At 40.4% G+C, this 22,449-nt stretch overlaps 1 protein-coding gene across 2 annotated transcripts in view; it reads left to right on the forward strand.

The window, feature by feature from the left end:
* Window positions 1-22,449, forward strand: part of DPH6 (diphthamine biosynthesis 6) — a 377,259-nt gene that overhangs the window by 251,915 nt on the left and 102,895 nt on the right. The window contains exon 13 of one of the 2 annotated variants that reach the window (XM_084632602.1): window positions 18,854-19,096. The exons of the other annotated variant lie outside the window; for it this stretch is intronic. Coding sequence (XP_084488728.1) covers window positions 18,854-19,096 — 243 coding nt within the window. The remainder of the gene's footprint in view (window positions 1-18,853; window positions 19,097-22,449) is intronic. 2 annotated transcript variants of the gene reach the window in all.

Consider the following 22,449-nt stretch of genomic DNA (forward strand, 5'->3'; position numbering starts at 1 on the left):
GGGGTTTGGTTGGTTGGTTGATTTTCCCCTCTCTCTCACTTTGTTTTTCAATGAATTAAAGTTAGATTTACTGTACAGTAAATGTCAGAGTCACTCCTCTTTCCTTTTATGATAATATAAGAACAACAGTTTTATTTTATTTTATTTTTTTCAGTCCTCAGGTATCTTCCTAGTTTTCCATGATTTCTAATAAATCAATAATTGTCACAGATCTGGTGAATTTTCTAAATAGCTAAGTCATTGTTGCCATTTAAGATTCATATTATTGAGACTTACTGATTTATATATATTCAGGTTTTGAAGATTTCCCCCACCTATTTTTATAAAGAACTGTTTTTATAAGAGGTTAGCATAAGCTTCAAGTTGGGATCTAGACATACCCAAGCATCTGGGAATATTCAGTTCCAGGATTTGTATTTGGTCCATTTCTAATCACTAATTAATTCATTTATTTGTTTATTGGACTGGCATCTAGGAATGCCAGCCGCTTTCTGCTAGGCAAACATATAACAAAAAGTACCTGCCCCAAAGAGCAACTTATTTCATGTCTTTATTTGTTTGTTTGTTTATTAATTTATTTGTAAAACGCTGACTTAAAGCTGAGTTTAGTTTCCCATTAGGTTTAAAGTCATGGGGGTAGATTTGTTACAGTACCTTTTTGCTTCTGCTATCTTCACTCAAAGTGAGTGAACTGGTTCTGGTCACTTCTCTCCAGCTTTTAGACATGAGAAATATATTTTATGTTTACACAGTTGACAGTCTGTGCAAATGCAATAGTGTGGGAGTTTGACTTTTTTTCCGAGGTTGTGAGAGGAAAACATAGACCATATGAAAGGTGGTAGCATAATAGTCATGGAGACTATCCATTCTCTATTTTTCCACACAATAAATACATTGCAGGACAAAGCCAGTGCCGCTTTCTTCACGCTGACCTACCTGCCTATGAGATTTATCTTTCTGTACTGGAGGGATGAGATGAGAGAATAGTTCATCCTTTATGCCCACTGAGCCCTTGGCCTTTCTGTTTAGACTTCCAACAAGAACTCCAGTTAGTAAGTGTGTGCCTGTGTGGGGCTTTGGCCCAACCAGCCAGAAGAAGAAACACTGTCCTGGGACTCTGGCCTGAGAAAGGAAGCATAGTTCAGCTCTGCTTCCTCCCTCCCCTTCCCACCAAATTCTGGGGACTCCATGTGGGTGGAGATGGGGTAAGTTGGGGTGGGCCTTCGGCCAACTGCCGTGTCCTCAGTGGTTGTGGTTGGTTCGTTTGGATGCAGTGGGGAGGTAGCCCTTGCCTATCCAGTTTACAGTGTCTCCGTGGTGGAGCCTAGCCATTTGTAATTACAGTTGCAGCTGTCTTTTAAAAGCACAATTTTGGTATTTTTTGTGATCTCGACACGCTGGGAATAGAAATATGAATGCAGAGCCGTGAGATGCTTTTATGTGAGAACTTGAGTTTCTGAAACTTTGTCTTCCATAAATCTGAAATTTCAGTTTTGTACATCCCTTAATTAGAGACCATGCTGTAGAACAAAATAAAATTGATTTGCCTTTGATCAAACTTTAAACATAACTATTACATCCAGAACAGTATATATGCAAACAGTATACTGGTCTGATCTAACCATGCATAAGTAATAAAATTCAGAACTGAAGCTGAAATGCTGACCTTATTCTCTCTTGAACATTTTGGCCTAATAGTTTACTTTTGTTGCATCCAGGTAATTCTCACTGAAGTGTGTGGGAGTTTTGCCAGCATGAAGCCCCGTATGTAAGACTGCCTGTTATTTGGAGTTCAAAACAATATATAGGTTTAGCATTTTGTTGTGCTTGATTGAGTGAGTGATTAGTGGTGGAAGGGAGTGGAAGGAGGGTGTACTTTTTTATTTAAAGTGGATTTGGTGTGCATGATGCTGTTAGGTATCTGGTTCTTCAGACCTACTGTCAAGTCAATAATTGCGGTAAGATTTACCAGATTTGTGTTACTGTGTATACACAATACGCTTCTTTCTGCTCCCGCTGCCAATTGATAACAGTATACATTCCTCATTATGAATAGGAATTTGTATATTTATTAATTGAAATATACAAAACAGGTTTAGCTGTGTTTATAGAGTCACTACAATATGTGCTGTAAATATGTACTAATGGTGTGGTACATTTAAATTTTATGAAACTGTAGTAAAAAAATGTATAGAACAGAGTTATTGCATATGTAAAGCTGAATTTTCTTATTTCACTTTAATATCAAAAGTGTCTAATCAGCTCTACATAATGGACTAAAAACCCACAGATATCTAATCTGAAAAAGCAAAATGTAAATCAGTGCAAGAAAGTAAACTTTGATACTGGGGGAGAATGCAAGGAAAGTAGTGTTTCCTTTCCTGTAACATACGTGGCCAAATATCTATTACTTTGAAATACACGTATTAAATTCCATCTCAAAATTAGATGTGGCAGGTTTCAGCCAGATGCCAACGTTCTGAAACTGTGTTATAAACCTCTGAAAACTACTTGTCTGTAATGGAGGCAGCACTAATGGGCTCTAATGTAATTAATTGTACTTCTACAAGCTTAGCCAGGAGAAAAATTCCTTTTTTATTTAAAGGACAGTTCTAGAATTTAAATTATGATATTTTTAAGTAATATGCACGTTCTTATATTTGTCTTGGGGCTTTTGTAGTAGTAGTGGGTAATGACCATTAGATCTTCCATTTTTCAATTAAAATAAATCCTTTGTTTTCCAACTACTGATTTTGTAGCCATTTCTCAGAAAGGAAACTTAAATTAAATGAGTATCAATCCATTGATACATTTGCACAGAATTTTAAAATGAAACATGTACTAGTTCAAGAAAGAGAATGTATGTTTCTACTTGAAGATCATAACATGTTAAAATCGAGTGAGTCATATAGAATTCAAATGCATGTTATGTACTGAAAATGTTTTCATGTTATTGTATAAATGGTATCTTTTTTAAAAAAGCCTTATTCACTCTGGATTGCTGAATCAAAGATTCCACATTACAGAAAGCAATTTCACCATCATTAGCTAAATAAGAGGGCCCTAGGAAGAAGGGATTATCATATATTAAATTAAAAGTTCACCACCTTACAGCTTTAATCCTGTTAGAAAAGATGATTTCTATCTAACTTAATCAGCAAGAGGTTTTTATTGCCTGAAGTATTAATTGATTTAGGTCCTCATTAAGGTTAGAGGTACACTGGGCTGACCAGGGGCAGCCAATTAGCACATTGTCAGTTGTGCTTATTTACATTGACTGACCATAATGGTAGGTTATTTGATTGTTAGGTCACGGGGTCACTGAATCTTTTGTGCACTGTGACCTCCTCGTAAAGGGCAACAGTCACTCAGACACCAGACTGCATTTACAACACAGATTTAGTTTATTATGTATTGACTCCACTCAATCCTAAGAAACAGGTGTTTTGTTCCTGCTGGGCAATTAGTATATTATTACCAACCTAAATACTTTTATGTGAGTGGATGAAATATCTCCCTTAGAAAATTTCAAAAATTCTTGTTGAGATAGCAGTATATCATTTGAAACTTTTAATAGCACATTTAAATAAAGTAACTAAAATTTAACAGCATATGCACACTGTAATGCACAAATTCTCTATTCTGATACAGTCATGGCATGTTGTTTTGTTAGCCACCCAAGTCCAGGAATGATCTTGGGGCTTTAACTAGTAAAACCTCAAGCAGTGATACTGATGACAACTAGTATTACATCCGAAGACCCTCCTTAGCAATGAAAGGGATGTGCTACAGGCTCAGTACTGGTGAAAGGAGGAGAGACTAGAGGTTTAAAGCGATACTGTAATCTTAATAGAAATGTAGGACCAGAAGGGACCTCAGTAGGTCATCTAGTTCAGTTACCTGCATTGAGGCAGGACTAAATATTATGTAGATCATTCCTGACAGGTTTCTGTCCAACCTGTTCTTAAAAACCTCCAATGATGGAGATTCCACAGCCTCCCTGTGTAATTTGTTTCAGTGCTTACCAACCCTTGACGTTAGAAGTTTTTCCTAATGTTTAATCTAAATTTTCCTTACTGCAATTTGAGTCCATTACCTCTTGTCCTGTCCTCAGTGGTTAAGGAGAACAATTTATCACCCTTCTCTTTATGACAACCTTTTACATACTTGAAGACTGTTGCTATGTCTCCTCTCAGTCTTCCCTTCTCCATACTAAACAAACCATTTTTTTTTCCCATCTTTCCATATAGGTCATATTTTCTAGACCTTTAATCATTTTTGAAGCTCTCCTTTGGACTTTCTCTAGTTTGTCCACAGCTTTCCTGAAGTGTGATGCCAAGAACTGTTGAGGCTTCATCAGTGCTGAGTAGAGTGGAAGAATTACTTCTCGTGTCTTTCTTATAGAACTCTTGCTAATACATCCCAGAATGATGTTTGCTTTTTTTTTTTGCAACAGTATTACATTGTTCACTCATATTTAGTTTTTAGAGTAACAGCCGTGTTAGTCTGTATTCTCAAAAAGAAAAGGAGTACTTGTGGCACCTTAGAGACTAACCAATTTATTTGAGCATAAGTTTTCGTGAGCTACAGCTCACTTCATCGGATCACAAATTTAGTTGTGATCCACTGTAACCCCCAGATCTTTTTCTGCAGTACTCCTTCCTAGGCAGTCATTTCCCATTTTCTATTTCTGCAATTGATTATTCCTTCCTAAGTGGAGTACTTTGCACTTGTCCTTATTGAATTTCATGCTATTTATTTCAGATCATTTCTCCAGTTTGTCAAGTTCATTTTGAATTCTAATCCCATCCTCCAAAGCACTTGCAACCCCTTCCAGCTTGGTATCATCCACAAACTTTATAATTGTAATTTCTGTGGTATTATCCAAATTATTTATGAAGATATTGATTAGAACCAGACCCAGGACAGATCCCTGAGGAATCCCACTCAATATGCCCTTCCAGCTTCATTCTGAACAATTGATAACTACTGTTTGAGTATGCTTTTCCAGCCAGTTGTGCACCCACCTTATAGAAGTTCCACATAGGCTATATTTCTCTAGTTTGTTTATGAGAAGGTCTTATGAGACAGTATCAAAAGCCTTACTAAAATCTAGATATATGACTTCTTCTGCTTCCCCCCTGTCCACAAGGCTTGTTACCCTGTCAGAGAAGGATATTAGGTTGGTTTGACATGATCTGTTCTTGATAAATCCATGTTGACTGTTGCTTATCACCCTATTATCTTCTAGGTGCTTACAAATTGATTATTTGTTCCAGGTACTGAAGTTATTTTATTGATAATTTATTGATTATTTGTTCCAGGTACTGAAGTTAAACTGACTGGTCTATAATTCCCTGGGTTGTCTTTATTCCCTCTTTTGTAGATAGGTACTATATTTGCCCTTTTCTAGGCCTCTAGGACCTCTCTCCCATCATCCGCGAGTTCTCAAAGATAATTCCTAATGGCTCAGAGATCTTTTAAGCCAGTTCCTTAAGTATTTTAGGATGTACTTCATCAGGCCCTGCTGACTTGAAAATATCTATCTTGTCTAAGTAATTCTTAACTTATTTTTCTATTTTAGTCTCATATCTTAAGACGTAACCCATTAACACTGATGTTCACGATGTTAGGCATCCAATCACAGCTAACTTTTTAGTTAGACCTGAAACAAAAAAGATATTTAACACTTTGGCCATTGCTCTATTTTCTGTTATTGTCTTTCCCTCAATGTGTAATTGCCCTACTCTGTCCTTGCTTCTAATACTTATAACGTGTTTTCTTGTTACCTTTTATATATCCCTAGCTAGTTTAAATTTGTTTTGTGCTTTGGACTTTCTAATTTTGTCTCTACATGCTTGTGTTGTGTGACCTAGTTTCCCCTTCTCTTTTGAGTTTCAGGTCATTGAAGATCTCCTGGTTAAGCTAGGGTCATCTCTTACCATGTTTTCTATTGTTTCTATGCATTGGGATAATCTGCACTTGTGCCCTTAATAATGTCTCCTTAAAAATCTTCCTAAGCTCCTGAACTCTTTTTGCCTTACCCTTACTTCCCACAGGATCTTTACTACCAATTTTCTGAGTTTTCCAAAGTCTGCTTTCTTGGTATTTACTGTCTTTATTCTGCTGTTTTCTCTCCTACCATACCTTAGAATCATGAACTCTGTCATTTCATGATCACTTTCACCCAGCCTGCCTTCCACCTTCAAATTCTCAACCAGTTCCTCCATGTGCCTCAGAATCAAATCTAGAATAGCCTTTCTCTTAGTTGCTTTCTTCACCTTCTGTAATAAAAAAGTTGTCTCCAATGCATTTCAAGAACTTGTTGGATAATCTGTGCTGTGCTGTACCGTTTTCCCAACAGACATCTGAAGTCCCCCATTGCCACCAAGTCCTGTGTTTTGGATGATTTTGCTAGTTCTTTCAAAAAAGCCTCTTCCACCTCTTCCTGGTTTGGTGGTCTATAGTAGACACTTATCATTAAATCACCCTTATTTTTTACCTTTTATCCTTTCCCACAGACTTTCAAATGTCTGCCTCCCATTTCTATCTCATCTGCAGTTCAACTGTATACATCTTTGATATGCAAGGCAACACCTCCTCCCTTTTATCCTGCCTGTTCTTCCTGAAAAATCTATACCCTTCTTCCAGTCATGTGAATTATCCCACGAAGTTTCTGTGATGCCAATTATGTCATAATTTTGATTATTCACTATTCAGTATTATTCAGTATTTCTACTTCTTCCTGTGTGTTCCCCATACTTTTTGCATTAGTACATAGTCATAGTGAGGCAGGCTTTAAACTGGGTTCAATGTGGGAGGAGACAAAACCTCACAGGCAAGTCCAAAACATGGAGACCTGGGTTGGAATCAGGGGGGAGGGGGAGGCATTGGGCAACCACAGCAGGGACAAAGGAGAGACAAAAGGGAATACAGAAGGGAAATCTGATGAAATTCCACTCTGTATTCAAAGATACTCTTCCCTTCCTTCATAGATGGACCCCATCTCCGCTCAGCAGTCCTTCTTCTCTGAACAGCATCCAATGGAAGTCGAAGCCCTCCTGGCAACACCATCTGCATAGCCATGCATTCATCTGCAGCATATGTCTGTCTCCATGTGTCTGAACATATCTGAATGCTATTGTTACAAAAAGCACCTAAGATTACTATAATTGGAAAAAAAATAGAGGGAAAAAACATCTTTTCCCCATTTTGCTTACTTTATACATTTGATAGCACTTTGTGTTACTTTCCCTTTTTTTCCCCTGGATAGTCAGTCAGGGCCAGATCCTGCAAACGCTCCCAGATATAAAGTTAAGTATGGGTGTAACTGTTTAACTGTAGGATCTGGGCCTCAATTAGTTAGTTCCTCCTATTGTTTGTATGATTCTGTGGGGTCCAGATCGGTCAAAAAGAGGCACAAATAAACACCTTTTTCAAGCATTCAGAAGCCATCTGCAAGTCAGCTGACCAGGTGAACTTAGTCCTTCTGGAGGAGGGATTTTATAGAAGCTACCAGTTTAGAAAATCCTTGAATAAATCACTGGTAAGAATTTGTGAACCTGAGGAACTCATGGACTTTAAGGTCATAAGGGACCATTGTGATCATCTAGTCTGACCTCCTGCACATTGCAGGCCAGAGAACTTCATCCATCCACTCCTCTAATAGACCCCTAACCTCTGGCTGAGTTACTGAAATCCTCAAATCATGGTTCTAAGACTTTGTTACAGAGAATTCACCATTTACTCTAGTTTAAACCTGCAAGTGACCTGTGCTCCATACTGCAGAGGAAGACGAAAAAACACCAGGGTCTCTGCCAATCTGAACTGGGCGGAAATTCCTTCCTGACCCCAAATATGGCGAACAGTTAGAATCTGCGTATGTGGGCAAGACCCACCAGGCAGATACCTGGGAAAGAATTCTCTGTAGTAACTCACAGCCCTCCCCATTTAGTGTACCATGCATACATTTGAGGGCACTTTCCACACGGCGATCGCTGTAGTATTGCAGGGTCCATGGCAAGTTTCTCCAGGGAGATAAAATAGCCCAGAAACTTCATGGTGTCTTTATCAAACTCACATTTCTCAGGTTTCACGAAAGTTAATTTTGGCAAAGCTAGTCAAGAACAGTGCTCACTTGGTGGTCAGGGAGTTTTAGATTCTCTGAAAAAATGAGACTATTATCTAAGTAGATCATGAATTTGTCAAGGATTTCTCTGAAATAGTCATTCATGAAATGCTGGAAGGTAGCAGTGGCTTTACATAGACCAAACAACATGTCCAGGTATTTGAAATTGCCATATCTGGTCTGAAATGCTGTCTTCCATTCATATCCCTACCAGATTCTGAACAAGTTGTATGCTCCACACAGGTCTAGCCTTGTGAAGACCCAAGCCAAATGGATTATTTCCAGGAGTTTGATTATCAGACGAAGTGGGTATAGATTCTGGATGGCGAGCTTATTTAGGGCTTGATAATCAATGCAAAGTCAGACGGATCCATCCTTCTTGCCACAAAAAAGATAGGTGCTCATGTTGGGGGAGTCAAGTTTTCCCTTGACATACACCCAGAGGGCATGCAACTCAGGTTCAGATAGGGCATAAATGTGTCTGAAAGGGATCTCCATTCTTGGTTGAACATCTATTGGGCAATCGTCACAGCTGTGAGGATGTAGAGCCTTCGCCTTCTGTTTGTCAAATACTTTGGCATGTTCTCGGTACTCGACAGGAATTCCAGACACTACTGACAAATCTTCAGTTTGTGATTTTGGGTCCTTCAGTGGTTGGAGTGTGCCACAGAATGCAAACGGCTGTTTGCTGGAGCTGGGAAAGCTTGTCAGCACCACAGGGAACAGAAGAGTATAGCTTGAGAGCACCAGCTGATTCACTGCTCATGAGTGATGATCCAGGGGACACCAATGATGAATAGCAAATGAAGAGTGCATATGACCCAAAACTACAAGATTGCCAAAGTAATGAGCTCCAAGGGGACTGTCTGATGTGTGAGGGGGCCTGAAGAGAGGAGCGATCCGTCAATAGCCTTGACAAGCTCAGAGAAGTCCTTGCAGAGGATGGGAATTCAATGCCCCTTAAACTCCTTGTAAGTGGAAGTTGAGCATGGTAGACCACTGGAGTCAAAGAGGGAGTCAGAGTTGGGTAATGTGGTGGTTAGGGGTTACCAAGATTTGGGTGGATAGGTGGCAGTATGATTTGCTATGGGAAGGACTAAAGCACCAACCCAACTCAACCTTAGCCGCCCTGCCTCCCCCGTAATGGGGCTAGGCTCTGGCATTTCCTGACCCAGGGCTGGGCCAGACCCTGGCCAGGCATCCTGCTGTAAAGTTCCCAGTCATCCCTCAATTTGGGCACAACCCCAATGCCTGTCAGTGGTTCTTTTTGTCTGCAGAGAGGTGGGGCTGGGCTGGATCAACTGCATAAGTCCAGGGTCTGGTCAGACAACTGGAACCACAGAAGAGTTCTGGCCAGCTAGGATCAGGCAGTGTGCTGTTTTTCTTGAGCTTGCTCCAATGGCTGATCATCAGTCCTAATGCAAAGTTGAATTAAAGATCTTAGGCTAGATGGATGTTTCATCCATGCAGTTACATTTTTGATAGAATCATTGAGCCTCTACCTGAAGTCGTGTAACTGCATGGCCTCATTCCAATGGGTGTCTGCAGCCAGACAGTTGAATCTGCTGCATGTTTGGCTGCACACCTGGGACCCTGATTGGGTAGGGGGCCATGGAGAGCAGCTTCTGTAGTATGTTTTCGATTATGGTCATCAAAGGTGCCCACCTTTCCCTGTACAAAGGAGAGGAGAGGAGAAACCCATTTCATGGCCTCCGGTGAGCAAACTAAGTACTAATCTCACTCTGAACTGATTTGTGGGATACAGGTGTGGCTGCAACACTGTGACCAGGGGCCTGAATGGGCCATACTGAGAATGTTATGCTCAAGATAGACTGCAAGGAATAGGGCAGGCAATCCCAAAAACTGGTGATTCATTCTGTAATTAGATTCACCAAGCCAGTAACAAAACAGTGTCTTTAAAACCACAGTGGTTAACTAGAAGCCAAATACAATCCCTTGTAAGCAGTCCAGCCCTTGATTCCCATCTAGACAGCCAAGTCTAATATAGTGAGGGGTATTGAAAACCTGATTCACCATATGTGAGGTTCACCAATCCCAAAGGACTGGACACTTATCCCCACGTCAGTATGAGTCTCAGGTCTTACCCAATAATCACACTGATGCCAATCCTTTAGTAACTAAAACTAAAGGCTTAATAATAAAAGGAAAAAGAAAGAGGAGCATTAAAAATGGTTAAAAGATCAATATACATACAAATGTGTAGAGTCCTTAGGTCAGTTTCATAGCAGAGATGTATAAACTGCTCACTTGTAAAAGTCTCTCTGGAATCATCCCAACAGGTCAGAATCCAAAGGCAGCTTAGATGTAAAGTTTGTTAAAGTCTTTTCAAGCATTTTCCAGGTTTTTCCAAGTCATTATTTGAAAGATCTCCATCTTACAACTTATACTTCTCCTGTTCAAACTTTAAGCAAACTTGACATGGCAGGATCAGGTCCAGGGCTTTCCTTTATAGCTCTCTAATAAGATGACAAGACTAACACAGCAGGACCTTCCCCCGAGGAAGAATAGGCATTGCAGATTGTCTGTGGACCATTGCTTTGAAGCTAATCCTCTATTTCTTATGCATACACAGGTAAACTAGTTGCAATCATTCACATAAGGTAATTAGCCAGTATTTCATTATATCAAAGATAGCTAAACTGAAGACAATGTAGATAAAATTATTAGTTTCCTTCATTACCTTACATCTTTGATCTTAAGGTTAACTGAACCAGCCCCATAAAGTGTGATGGGGCCTGAGGCATGAAAGGCATGATTTCCCTTTAGAAGCTTGATTTGACCTTAACAGGTTATATTTGTCCAAAGGTTTAATTACAGTAACTCCTCACTTAACTTTCTCCCGCTTAATGTTGTTTTGGAGTTACGTCGCTGCTCCATTAGGGAACATGCTCGTTAAAAGTTGTGCAATGCTCCCTTATAACATCGTTTAGTTGCCTGCTCTGTCCACTGGTTGTACGATTCTGTGGAAGAGCACTGACTTAACAAGGGAGCATTGTACAAGTTCCTCTTTTCCGCCTCCTCCCACCTCCCTCCCAGCACTTCCCCCGCCGCCAAACAGGCGCTTAGGACTTTCTGGAGGGAAGGGGAGGAGTAGGGACGCAGTGTCCTCCTGAGAGGAGAGTGGGAACGGGAAGAGGCGGGCCTAGAGTGGAGTGGGGACGGGAAGAGGCGGGCCTAGAGTGGAGTGGGGACGGGAAGAGGCGGGACTAGAGCGGAGTGGCGACGGGAAGAGGCGGGCCTGGAGCATCCCCTGGCAAAGTCAGCACCTGTTCTTCTGGGGGGAGGGAGGAAGCTGCCGTTCTGCTGTGCAAGGTGCTTCCTAGTGTCCTTGCCTGCAACAGGCTGTGCCTGTGTGGGGTAAGCCACGGGCACCTCCCAACCACAGTACTGTACAGTATATAATGCCTTTTATCTGCCCCAAAAAAATTTCTTTGGAACCTAACCCCCTGCATTTACATTAAATCTTATGGGAAAATTGGATTTGTTTAACATTGTTTCACTTAAAGTTACATTTTTCAGGAACATAACTACAACGTTAAGTGAGGAGTTACTGTATTCTATTCTAAATAACACTCTCAATTATTCCTGATACAAAGGTGTTCCCCCCATCTGTAAGCATCAGCTACATCAATGGCACCATTAATTAGCTCCATTAGCACTTCATTTTCTGGAATAGTTTCTGGATGTGTAATTTTTAGTATGTTTAAGTTCACAGAATGATAGAAATATCAAGCTGAAGGGGACCTCAAGAGGTCATAAAGTCCAGACCCAAGCACTGAGGCAGGACCAGGTAAACTTAGACCATCTCCAACAGGGGTGTGTCCAACCTGTCCTTTAAAATCTCCGATGTTTGTGATTGCACCAGAACTTAGCTACCCGTATTGTTAGAAAGTTTTTCCTAAAATCTAGCCTTTTAAATCTCCATTGCTGCGGATTAAGTCCATTACTTCTTGTCCTACCTTCAGTGGACATGGAAAACAATTGATTGCTATCCTCTGTATAACAGCCCTTAACATATGCATAGATTCCAAGGCCAAAAGGCACTATTGTGATCATCTAGTCTGGCTTCCTGTATAACACAGGCCATATAAAGCTTCCCCAAAATAGTTCCTAGGACATTTCTTTTTGAAAAACATCCAATCTTTATTTAAAAATTGTCAGTGACGGAGAATCTATCATGACTCTTGGTAAGTTGTTCTCACGGTGAAAAATGTACACCCTATTTCCACTCTGAGTTTGTCGAGCTTCAACTTCCAGCCAACTTCCCCTGCTAGATTGAATAATCCATTATTAAATATTTGTTCCCCATGTAGATACTTACATACTGTAATCAAGTCACCCCTTAACCTCCTCTTTGTTAAGATAAACAAATTGAGCTTTTTAAAGACTGTTAAAGGTCCCTCCTCAGTCTTCTTTCCTGAAGACTAAGCATTCCCAGCTTTTATAACATTCCTCATAGGTCTGGTTTTCTAAACCTTTGATCAGTTTTGTTGCTCTTCTCTGGCCTCTGTCCAGTTTGTCCACATCTTTCTTAAAATGTGGCTTCCCAGGATTAGAGACAGTACTGCAGCAGAGGCCCCACCAGTGCCAAATAGAGCAGGACTACTACCTCCCATGTCTTACATACGACACTTCTGATTTTCCCCATTTGGGAAGGAAATTGGATTGGTTTGGCATGATTTGTTCTTGCTAAATCCATTTTGGCTATTATGTATCACCTTGTTCTCCTCAAGGTGCTTACAAATTAATTGTTTGATACCTGGAAAGACACTGGAACAAATTATTAAAGTTAGGGTGACTGGACTAATTCCCTGGATCCTCTTTGTTCCCCTTTTTAAAGAGAGGTACTGGGACCTCGCCTGTCCTCCATGAGTTCTCGAAGATAATTGCTAATGGTTCTGAGATTGCTTCAGCTAGTACATTAAGTGCCCTAGGATGAATTTCATCAGGCCCCACTGACTTACTTATCTAAATGTTCTTTAACCTGTTCTTTCCCTGTTTTGGCTTGTGTTTCTTCCCTTTGTTGTCAGTATTAATTGTGTTGAGTATTTGGTCACCATTAACCTTTTTAGTGAAGACTGATGCAAGATAAGCATTAAACTCAACCTTCTTGATGTCATCAGTTATTATCTCTCCTCCCTGCTTAGTGAAGGAAAGTGTAGGTGGCTGGTAACAGTTTATTAGACAATGAGTATAAATTGCAAAGTGGTCTTAATTGCACTGATTTAGAATCTGTGCTAGTGGAAAAGGAGTATAATTTCAGCTAAAAGTTGGCATGTCCTGCTCAAAAAGTTGAATACGTGAAATAATACATTGTGGCTTATTCACTCACCTGTTTTATTAAGTGGAATCTTCAATTTTATACACATGAGCTATTTCTTATGAAATAATAAATAAAGGAGGTACAATTATACTGTGTTTGAATTAAAGTGACAAATATTTTTTTCTCTGTATATCTCACCCCTTGTGGACACAACCATAGATTTGCCATGAGCCAGAGTAAGGAGCAGTGCATTGTTGTGGTTCCTCAGAAGTAGCCCAGCAGGGAATTTGACACTCTCGATTTGCGAGCTTCTCTGTGGTGAGAGCACACTGTACCGGATCTATACCTGGCACAGAATACACCATCTTATGCACTGATGCAGCTACTCTTCCTGGCCTGTTGGAGAGGCAGAACCAAGACCCCAGCCATTCCTTCCTGCTCACCTTATTTTGATGGGGGGAGGAAGAAGAGGGTTACATTTCGGTTCTGCAGTCTATTTTCCCTCTCCCAGTGAGAGCAGTGTTAGGGGTAGACAGCAACTGGAAGTAAGAGGGTACCTTACATCTCCTTACTCCTTTGCTCCAGCACTCAGAACGTGCCATGATCTGGCCTCGTATTGTGCTGAGATGTTGCAGCACCACTAGAATATATAAGAGAATTCACCCATGTGAAAGGTTGGCATTCCTAGCCATAACAGGCAGAATTAAAGACTTTGGGGGCCTGTTTCTCCTTTGCCTTGCACTTTATGTAGTCATTTACACTGAGGCAAAATGAACATAGAATGATTAGTTTATTAGACTCACTTTTGCATTTTGCACAGGTGTAAAGTGGTGCACAAGGTGCAAGAATCTGTAGAATCACAGTGATGTAATTTACGAAAATCTGAATCCAAATCAATTCCATTGACTCCTGTGGAGTTACTCTGGATGTAGATTGGTGTAACTGAGATCAGAATTTGGCCCAGAAGGATAAGCCTTAAGTCAGAGAGGGCTTTCATTTGCTGGTTTATCAGATCTTTAATGGAATTTTAGCATAGGAAATATTTTATTGGGCTACAACGGAAATAAAATTCACAGTGCAAATGGAACCATGACATTGGTGTGTGAATGCATAACAATTATATTGCAGTTCAATTTCCACTGATAATGTTGGTTCTCTGGACTCGATATTCTGTGAAACTGTAGTATGTTAAATTTTCCGTTGTCGTCATAGAGGTTCTAAAGAAACTGTTGCGAAGCTTTAGCAGGGTTTTTCCCAGCACTTTCACAACACAAGGATTGCCATCATACATTGGGACATCTCCTGTTGTATGATTTCAGTACTGCAAATGAGATATTATGGAGTCTTCCCAGCTTTAGATGGGTTTTTACTCTGCTATCGCCTTTCTGTATAGTATTTAAAACGCTGTACAGACAGCCCTCTGAAACCTGCTAAAACACTTTGTTCTTTGCTGCTTTGCCCTTGTTGGATTTTGATAGTTGTGTGCCATGATCAAGCCATTGGGAAAGAGGAGGAGAGGGATGTGCTTCCCCTTTTAACTTAAGCTCTGTCCCTCTGCAAAATAGTTGCTGAAAATCTGTGACCTTGTTTTGATTCCTTCTCCTTCTTCTCCCCACTGACACTCACCTTTTTATAACATGATGGCATCTTGGGAATACAGTTTTTCTATTAATTATGTCTTAAGATGCAAACAAGTATATTAAGAACAGAGGGGTAAAAAAAGGTTGTTGGGTTTTTTAAAAAAAAAAAAATTCTGCACAATTCCCACTGAATTTGAGCCAAAAGTGTTGCCAGTTTTGCTCAAATCTTTCAGAGTTTTGTTTTGACCCTGCTTGTGACCAGCAGGGCTAATTGTATTGGAACTATCCAGGAGACTTTAAGAAAATGCTGTCTTAGTGCACATTTCAAAACACTGACAGATATTTTATCATTAATTAGTATTCATATTATGTCTCAAACAATCTGTTCAAGAATAGAGGAAATGAACTGGTTGAACAGCTCTTCTGTCTATCCAGTAATTAACATGGGTGATGCGTGTAAAGCCAGGGGCCTAACAGGGGAAGGAGAAGTGGTGCTGGGGAGATTTCTGTATAGAAGATTGCAAGTTACCTGCACTAGAGGCTTTGTTTTATCCAAAGATTTAATTTAGCAGAGGTGAGAACAAAGGCCTCTTTTTCAAAAATAAACCTGTGCCCCTCTGAATCATATCTTCCTGGCTTTGCTTCCTATCTTGTCAATATGCCACTTGATAGCTGGCTGGACTCCCTTGTTCAGTGGCACATATTTTAAAATAGAAGAGTCTTTTTTTTAAAAAAAAAGACCATTTGTTCTTTTTAACCAAAATATTGCTTGCATTTCTTTTTTCAAAATTCGGGGTTATATATAGCATTATCAAAACAAAATTTTAGACATCTTATACAATTTTAAAAGATCATTTGATGGGTGTCAGCTATTCTATTATGCTTCCTCTGTGCCTCCTCCCCCTCTTCAGCTGCTAATCATAGAATTTGTATGCCAAATTGTGTAAGACACTCTTCCAATAGTTACATGTGTGAGTCTTTTGTTAGACACAGACAGTTATGAGGACAGATTTGGAGTTGCATATGGGTCTGTCACATGGTTTGATTGCCATGTCTTCCAGGACACAGATTTCTTTATTACTTAGCCTTAATTTTGAGGAATTTATACAGTGTATACAAAAAGTTCTGGAAAATTTCTCATAAAGAATTCTTGCACAATCCATTTTACATAGTGAAGCAGAGCTTTTCCCCAGCTCTCTCTACTTACAGCAATATGTTTCCTGTGCTGGCTTCAAAGCTGCTTACACCCACTATACATCCAACTTCTGTACTTAGCTTTCTTGTCATGTGGAGTAACATTCACTGCTCAGAAATTGTACAGACTCTTTAGAGAAATAAAGAATAAGGGAATGAAGGATCTTGATGTTGACATTAAATTCGTAAGTCCTGAAGATGTCTGAACAGTTGGAACCAATGTTTCCTCTGTTAGCTGTAGTTGAGAATGTAGGTCTTGAGAGTGCTGTCTGGTAAGCTTGTGAAAAGCAGCCCAAAGTAGCTATGCTTTAGCCACGAAATAACATATGTTGATCGGATACCCTGTCTGAGCAGTATATCTGGCAACCAATTAGCTCTTGAAGCAAACAGGCATTGTAATTAGATTTCTGGAAGGTAAACCCAACACTCTAGGTCCCAGTAAGATTCTTCTTCAGCAATCTTCAGTGTCCTGTTCCTTGGTGGTGGCTTATCATGAATTGTATAGCTGCCCGTTAGCTGGGTATTATTTTTAATTATACTGAAGTTATGCTAAGGACACCAAGAGTATTATGGATAGTTGCCTTTGTCCTGTTTGTATACATCTAAAGAAATAAAAATAAAATAAAAAAAAATGTAAGCAGCCGCAAACCAGATTCATTATGCATATATGTGTAAGCAGTGTCAGGATGAGCTCCACCCTGACATCTGGTGGTGAGGTGTGGCAAGTTGTGGAAAAGAACTTCAGGGGCCGATCTCATTTGCATAGGCACACCCACCACGCCTAGAATGAGACCATAGCTGCCCAAATGGTCACTTTGGCTGCTGTGGGATCCCCAGTGTCTCTGTTATTGGGGCAGGAAGAATAAATTGTTATTACCCTGATTATGGGAACTGTGCTTGGAACTGTACGTGGCCTTTTGTTACGATGGAGGGATTCACCATCACCTAAGTAGCACTCGCTAGGCAAGGGTCATGGGTTCCAAAACTGTGTGAATGGAGAGAGGCTGGGGACAAGTATTAATACTTGGTGGCATGGGCCCCTTGGTGAGGGCCTTACATGCTAATTGCACTTCCTCCTCTCTCCACTGTGGAATATCAGAGCTAATTTTGATTTCATTAGAAGTCTAGTTATAGGCTGCTGAGCTCACTTTGGGCTGACAGTGCACCAGCACTGGGGCTCCCCTATTATAAGCTGAATTCACCTAAGCGCTGAAATCACTGAGTGTTGTGTTAAGTAGTGGGGGAGCCTGAAGATATATTGTGGAGCAGTTTGCGGGACGGCTGGCGAAGCAGTTCGACACGGAGCAGTGTGTGGATGGCAGGAGCTGCTTGTGGGCCGTGGAGCTGAGCGAAGGAGTTCGTGGGGCGGCTGGCGGAGCGGAGCGCAGCTGAGCGAAGGAGTTCGTGGGGCGGCTAGTGGAGCGGAGTGCAGCTGCGCGAAGGAGTTTTGTGGGGCGGCTGGCGGAGCGGAGCGGAGCGCCGCTATGGAGCTATGGGGCGGTCAGCTTCAGATCACGTAAGGTGCCTCTTACCCCCGTCCCATTTCCACCCAGGTTGGGAGGTAAAGCTCCGCCGATAAACTTTCGAACTCTGGGGCTGCCCTGACCAGGGACAGAGACTTTTGGGGCATTGGACTTTTGGGGTTGTTGGACTCAAGAACCAAAGGGAAAAGGGCATGCCCCAATTTGCCTGGGGTGGGGTTGTTTTTGCTCATGGGTTGTGTTATGAATCCGGTTGGTGGTGTTTCCCCAACATAATGCCACATTGTTTCTCTCTGTTATTAAAAGACTTTTGCTACACTCAGACTATGTGCTTGCGAGAGGGGAAGTATTGCCTCTTGGAGGCGCCCAGCGGGGGTGGTATATATTTGTCCCAGGTCACTGGGTGGGGGCTCGAGCCGGTTTGCATTGTGTTATTGGAATGGAACCCCTAGATATTGAACCCGGCCCTTGTTGCTGCCAACTCTGACGGGCAGAAGGGTTACATATGTAAAAAACCCCATAAAATACAGTAGCCCATAACTCCACCTGTTTAAACTCATGGAAACTCTGTAGATTGTGCAAGTGTACTTGAAGAAAGCAGAAGCAGAAAGCAGAAGCCAACCGTTCAGCATATTTGGGGATTGGCATGTTGTAGAAACAATAGCAAAATTTAATGTCAAACAGAGCTGTTAGGCTAATACACTGTAGGGAATGGTTACCTTGATATGATTGCCTTAAAATAATGAAAAATATTGTTGTCCATATATTGTAGAAGTAAAATGATCAATTTTTCTGTGTACCTGAGTTGCCAGGCTGTAAACAACTTATTTTTTAACTTGACACAAACCCTTTCAGTGATTGCAGAGAAATATTGTGACATTGTGAAAGGTTAAATTTTCATATTTCTAGACTTACTTCATCAGTTCACAGCTGATTCTTTTGAAGATTATGCACATTTGACCATCCATGTATTAACTCTTAGGTTAAAGTTTATTACAGTGTGATACTTTTATAGTGTAACTAAATCCCTGTCGAAAATGACCTTTAGGTTGACATACTTGCTCCATTTGTGGCGAAGTCAGAGGTACTTCTTTGATGACAGAGAACAGCAAGTGCTGAAAGAGAATGCTTAGAAAAAGGAAACAAAAATTCAAACTGGTTTTTTTTTTTTCTTATTCTCTTCTAGGTTGGAGAAGTTCTATACTGTGCTGGACAGATTGCATTAGTACCTTGTACCATGCAGCTTGTAGGTGGTGGCATACAAACTGAGGCTACAGTCTCCCTAAGCCATGTTGAGAAAGTCCTTAAAGCTATGAGCCACAACACTGAACTCCACCACATCCTTATGGCAAATTGTTACGTAACTGACAGCAAGTACATTCGTGTCGCTCGCGCTATATGGCAAAAGAAATTAAGCAAACTTAAAAAGGTAAGATCCATTTTCTTCTTTCTAGTTTTAAAAAAAGTCAATTTATAAAAAGGTTTTTTCTAAGTCTTGCAGTAATATCAGAATTTTCTCAGTGCATTTCTGAGGGGTTCAAGTAAAACTGATATAATAAGGTTTGATTGAGCTGTTATGTTCTGACTCATAAGTGGCTGTGCACAATTGAGAAGGAAAATTGCTTAATAGAAAGTTATAGTCATCACTAACTTTGTCTTAATTCCCCAAAGCACTACGTTAAAGAATTCTTTAAGAACAGCCAATCCCTCCTGAAAAAATTTGAACAATATTCAGTTTGAAATAGTTCTGCCTCTATCTTCTGTAAAGGTGCTGGGCAGTTTCTCTAAACTTTTTTTGAATTATTCTGCTGATTTTCTTGTTTCTGTGTTTATTATAAGCGATATTTTCATGTAAATGGAGTTCAATTAGCTTTTGCTGCTTATTTTTCACCTGAACACATAAGGCCACAATCTGTCCTGAGCAAGTTTGCATGGCTATTAGTGACTCTCATCCTCTCTGACAATATAATAATTTGCACAATGATTTCTTATGATGCAATAATACTTTATATTCCTGTTCCAGTTTTTCTTGAATGATCTCAAAGAACTTTACAGGCATTAAATAATGAATGGTCACTACACTTCTGCATAGTACCCATTTTACAGGTAGATAAACTTGAGATAATCACCACATAATTACCATAAGTGACTAAAAGTGTTCTGACTTCTAAGGGGAACAGATAGTTGGAGCAGAAGAAACTGTTTTGAAGTTGAGTTCATGTGTAATACAAATATTCAAGGAATCCTCTGAACTCTGCTCAATAACCTTCCTTTCCCCCTATTTCTCCCCTCTCCACTTTCAGCCCTTCTGCATCAGTGCAACCCTCTCTCTGAATGAGGAGGGATGCATGCAATTTTACTCAAAGCCCATCACATTTCTCCATCATTTATTGGAAGGGAACTCTAATGAATAATGCCTTCCATTTCTCTGAGAATGAGTGTGCTGCCTCTCTAGAGTTCCTGGCCTTCGTCTACACTCTTTTAGCTCTACTAACCTTGGATTTCAGTTTCTTAATTCAACCTGTATTATTTTTGCATGTTGCACTTCCTGTAGCTTCTTTTTTGGGGGCATAATGTCATTTTTTTTTCACCTGCTCCAGTCCTTTCTCGTTGGGAATGTATTGGCAAAAAGGGGAGTCATTACAGCATGATCTGAATAAGGTGGTTTATGGCTTATCTACACTTGGAAATTTACCAAAATAGCTGTTCCAGAAAAATTATTCCATAACAGGTATTTTGTAAAATTTCTAAGTGTAGACAAGCCCTTAGACTCTTCCTGTTTCCTGTGGAGAATGTGCCCTATCTCTTTCTTCTTAGAATTTATACCTTTTAGTCATATTTATGTCAGAGGATTGCAACTGCCATGGCATCTCCTTAAGATAATATGCTTCTACTCATTTAAGGGTTTTGTAGATCAATATCATAACCTCTAAGTGGAACTATTAGTGAATGGAAATCCAGTGCAGATTCCAGAGCACCAGTGTAATATGCTCTCTTCAGCTGGAATCATTTAGGAGATGGATCATCTCATGATGCACCGATGCAACAATTGCAAAAACATCTTATGCAGTCCTATTCCAGGACCACAAGAATTGTCAGGGAGAGAAGAGTCAAGTTTTTCATGTTAGCTGACAACTGGAGGAAGGTGCTTTTGTTTTGTGTAGCTATTTGTCAAGGGCATGTGTGCAACATGGCCATGAGGCTAGACACCATTTTGTCTATGGAAAGTGTGTGCCCTCATTTGACGGCAAATTGGTGGTGGTTGCCAATTCTTGGAAACGCTTCCCTTTTCCTCCTAGTCTGTTTTAAGTCTTTTCTGGGTACAATGTGACCCAGATATTCTTCATCCACTCTCATATTTCCTCCATGTACTGAAATTGCTGGGAGATAGGGCTGTCTGGGCAAAGTGAAAAATGCATATAGAACTGCATGTCATCAGGATATTGCTGATATCATAGCCCATGTCAGCTCATGGTTGTCTCAAAGAGAATTTAAATAGGAGCAATGACAGGTATGAGCCTTGCAGGACTCCACATATGAGAGCTTTTGGGGAGAAGGATTAGCTCCCCAACAGCACTCTGTGGGATTTCTTAGAAAGGCCAATTTAGAGCCACTTCATAAACTTCTGTCAGGTCCCATAAGGAGCTCAATCCCTCATGAGTGGCAGTGTCAAAAGCAGAGGAAAGATTAAAAAGCATCACATTTTTCAGTGTTGTGATTCATCCTGGGAGATTGACAATCATTGCAACAGTTCTGTGCCATGGCTTGGCCTGACGATGGATTGGAAGGATCTTAAAAATATCAATGGAGGTTAAATGTTGCTCTAACCAGTTTCCTACCACTTCCTCAATAATCATGCTCGGAAAAGAGAGGTTTGGATGCTGTGTTTTTTCTTAGTGTGTTGGGGCCTTTACTGGTAAGGGATGGTTTATGTATAACCCACACTAAGGCAAGGAAAGAGGTAACTCGTTTCTATCAAAGGGAGGCCTGTTCTTCCCTGAGAAGCTGCTTGGCCTGCCAGCTGGAAACAGAAGAGTCTCACCTTGGCCCATCAAGGTTTGTGTGGAAGGGGAATAATAGATTAGGCATTCTTATGGAGAATTGAGTGTTCTCTCTCTCCTCTGACCAGAACAGAATAGAGCCAGGAGACTTGAAGGCCTTGGGAAACTAGAGAGCTGTACTTCTTCCCCTTCTCCTAATCTGTGGAGGCAAGGAAGCCAACCTTCCTGGGTCTGGCACTTACTTAACAAATCCTTTTGAACCAAACTGGAGAAAGCCTTAGTATTACTTTTCTGTGAGCAGACCAGGACACTGTGGCTGCACACTGAAAGTTTTGTGTATTAAAGAGACAGGATTTTGTCTCTCCTTTTATTGTGTTTTCCCTTTCTTTGCTGGTGTCCCAATACTACAGCCCTGGGCCTCTTTCATGCACCATAGGATGAAATAATGTTCTATTCTAGCCAAATAAAACAGCCAGCCAAATAAAAACATTCTGTTATTCAAGAAGAGTTTTCTTCGTTTCAAGCAGTGGCCAAAGATAGGCATGAATGAATAGCAACCTACTGGTTACCTAATAAGAGCAAACAGTGCATAGATTGGAATTATTCAGTTTTAGTCATTCCATGTGTGTAACTGTGCAAATAAAATTATTCAGTTCAGAGCTCATTTCTTCCAAACCAGACATTATAAACCACAGATTTAATTAAATTTTTAGAGGGCTTTCAGACTTGTGTTTGCTTGTTGAGTGTTCTGAATTTAACAGAGAAATGATAGTGTAATGTG

Source organism: Lepidochelys olivacea, assembly GCF_965140295.1.
Source record: "Lepidochelys olivacea isolate rLepOli2 genome assembly, chromosome: 6".
NCBI classification, from domain to species: domain Eukaryota; kingdom Metazoa; phylum Chordata; order Testudines; family Cheloniidae; genus Lepidochelys; species Lepidochelys olivacea.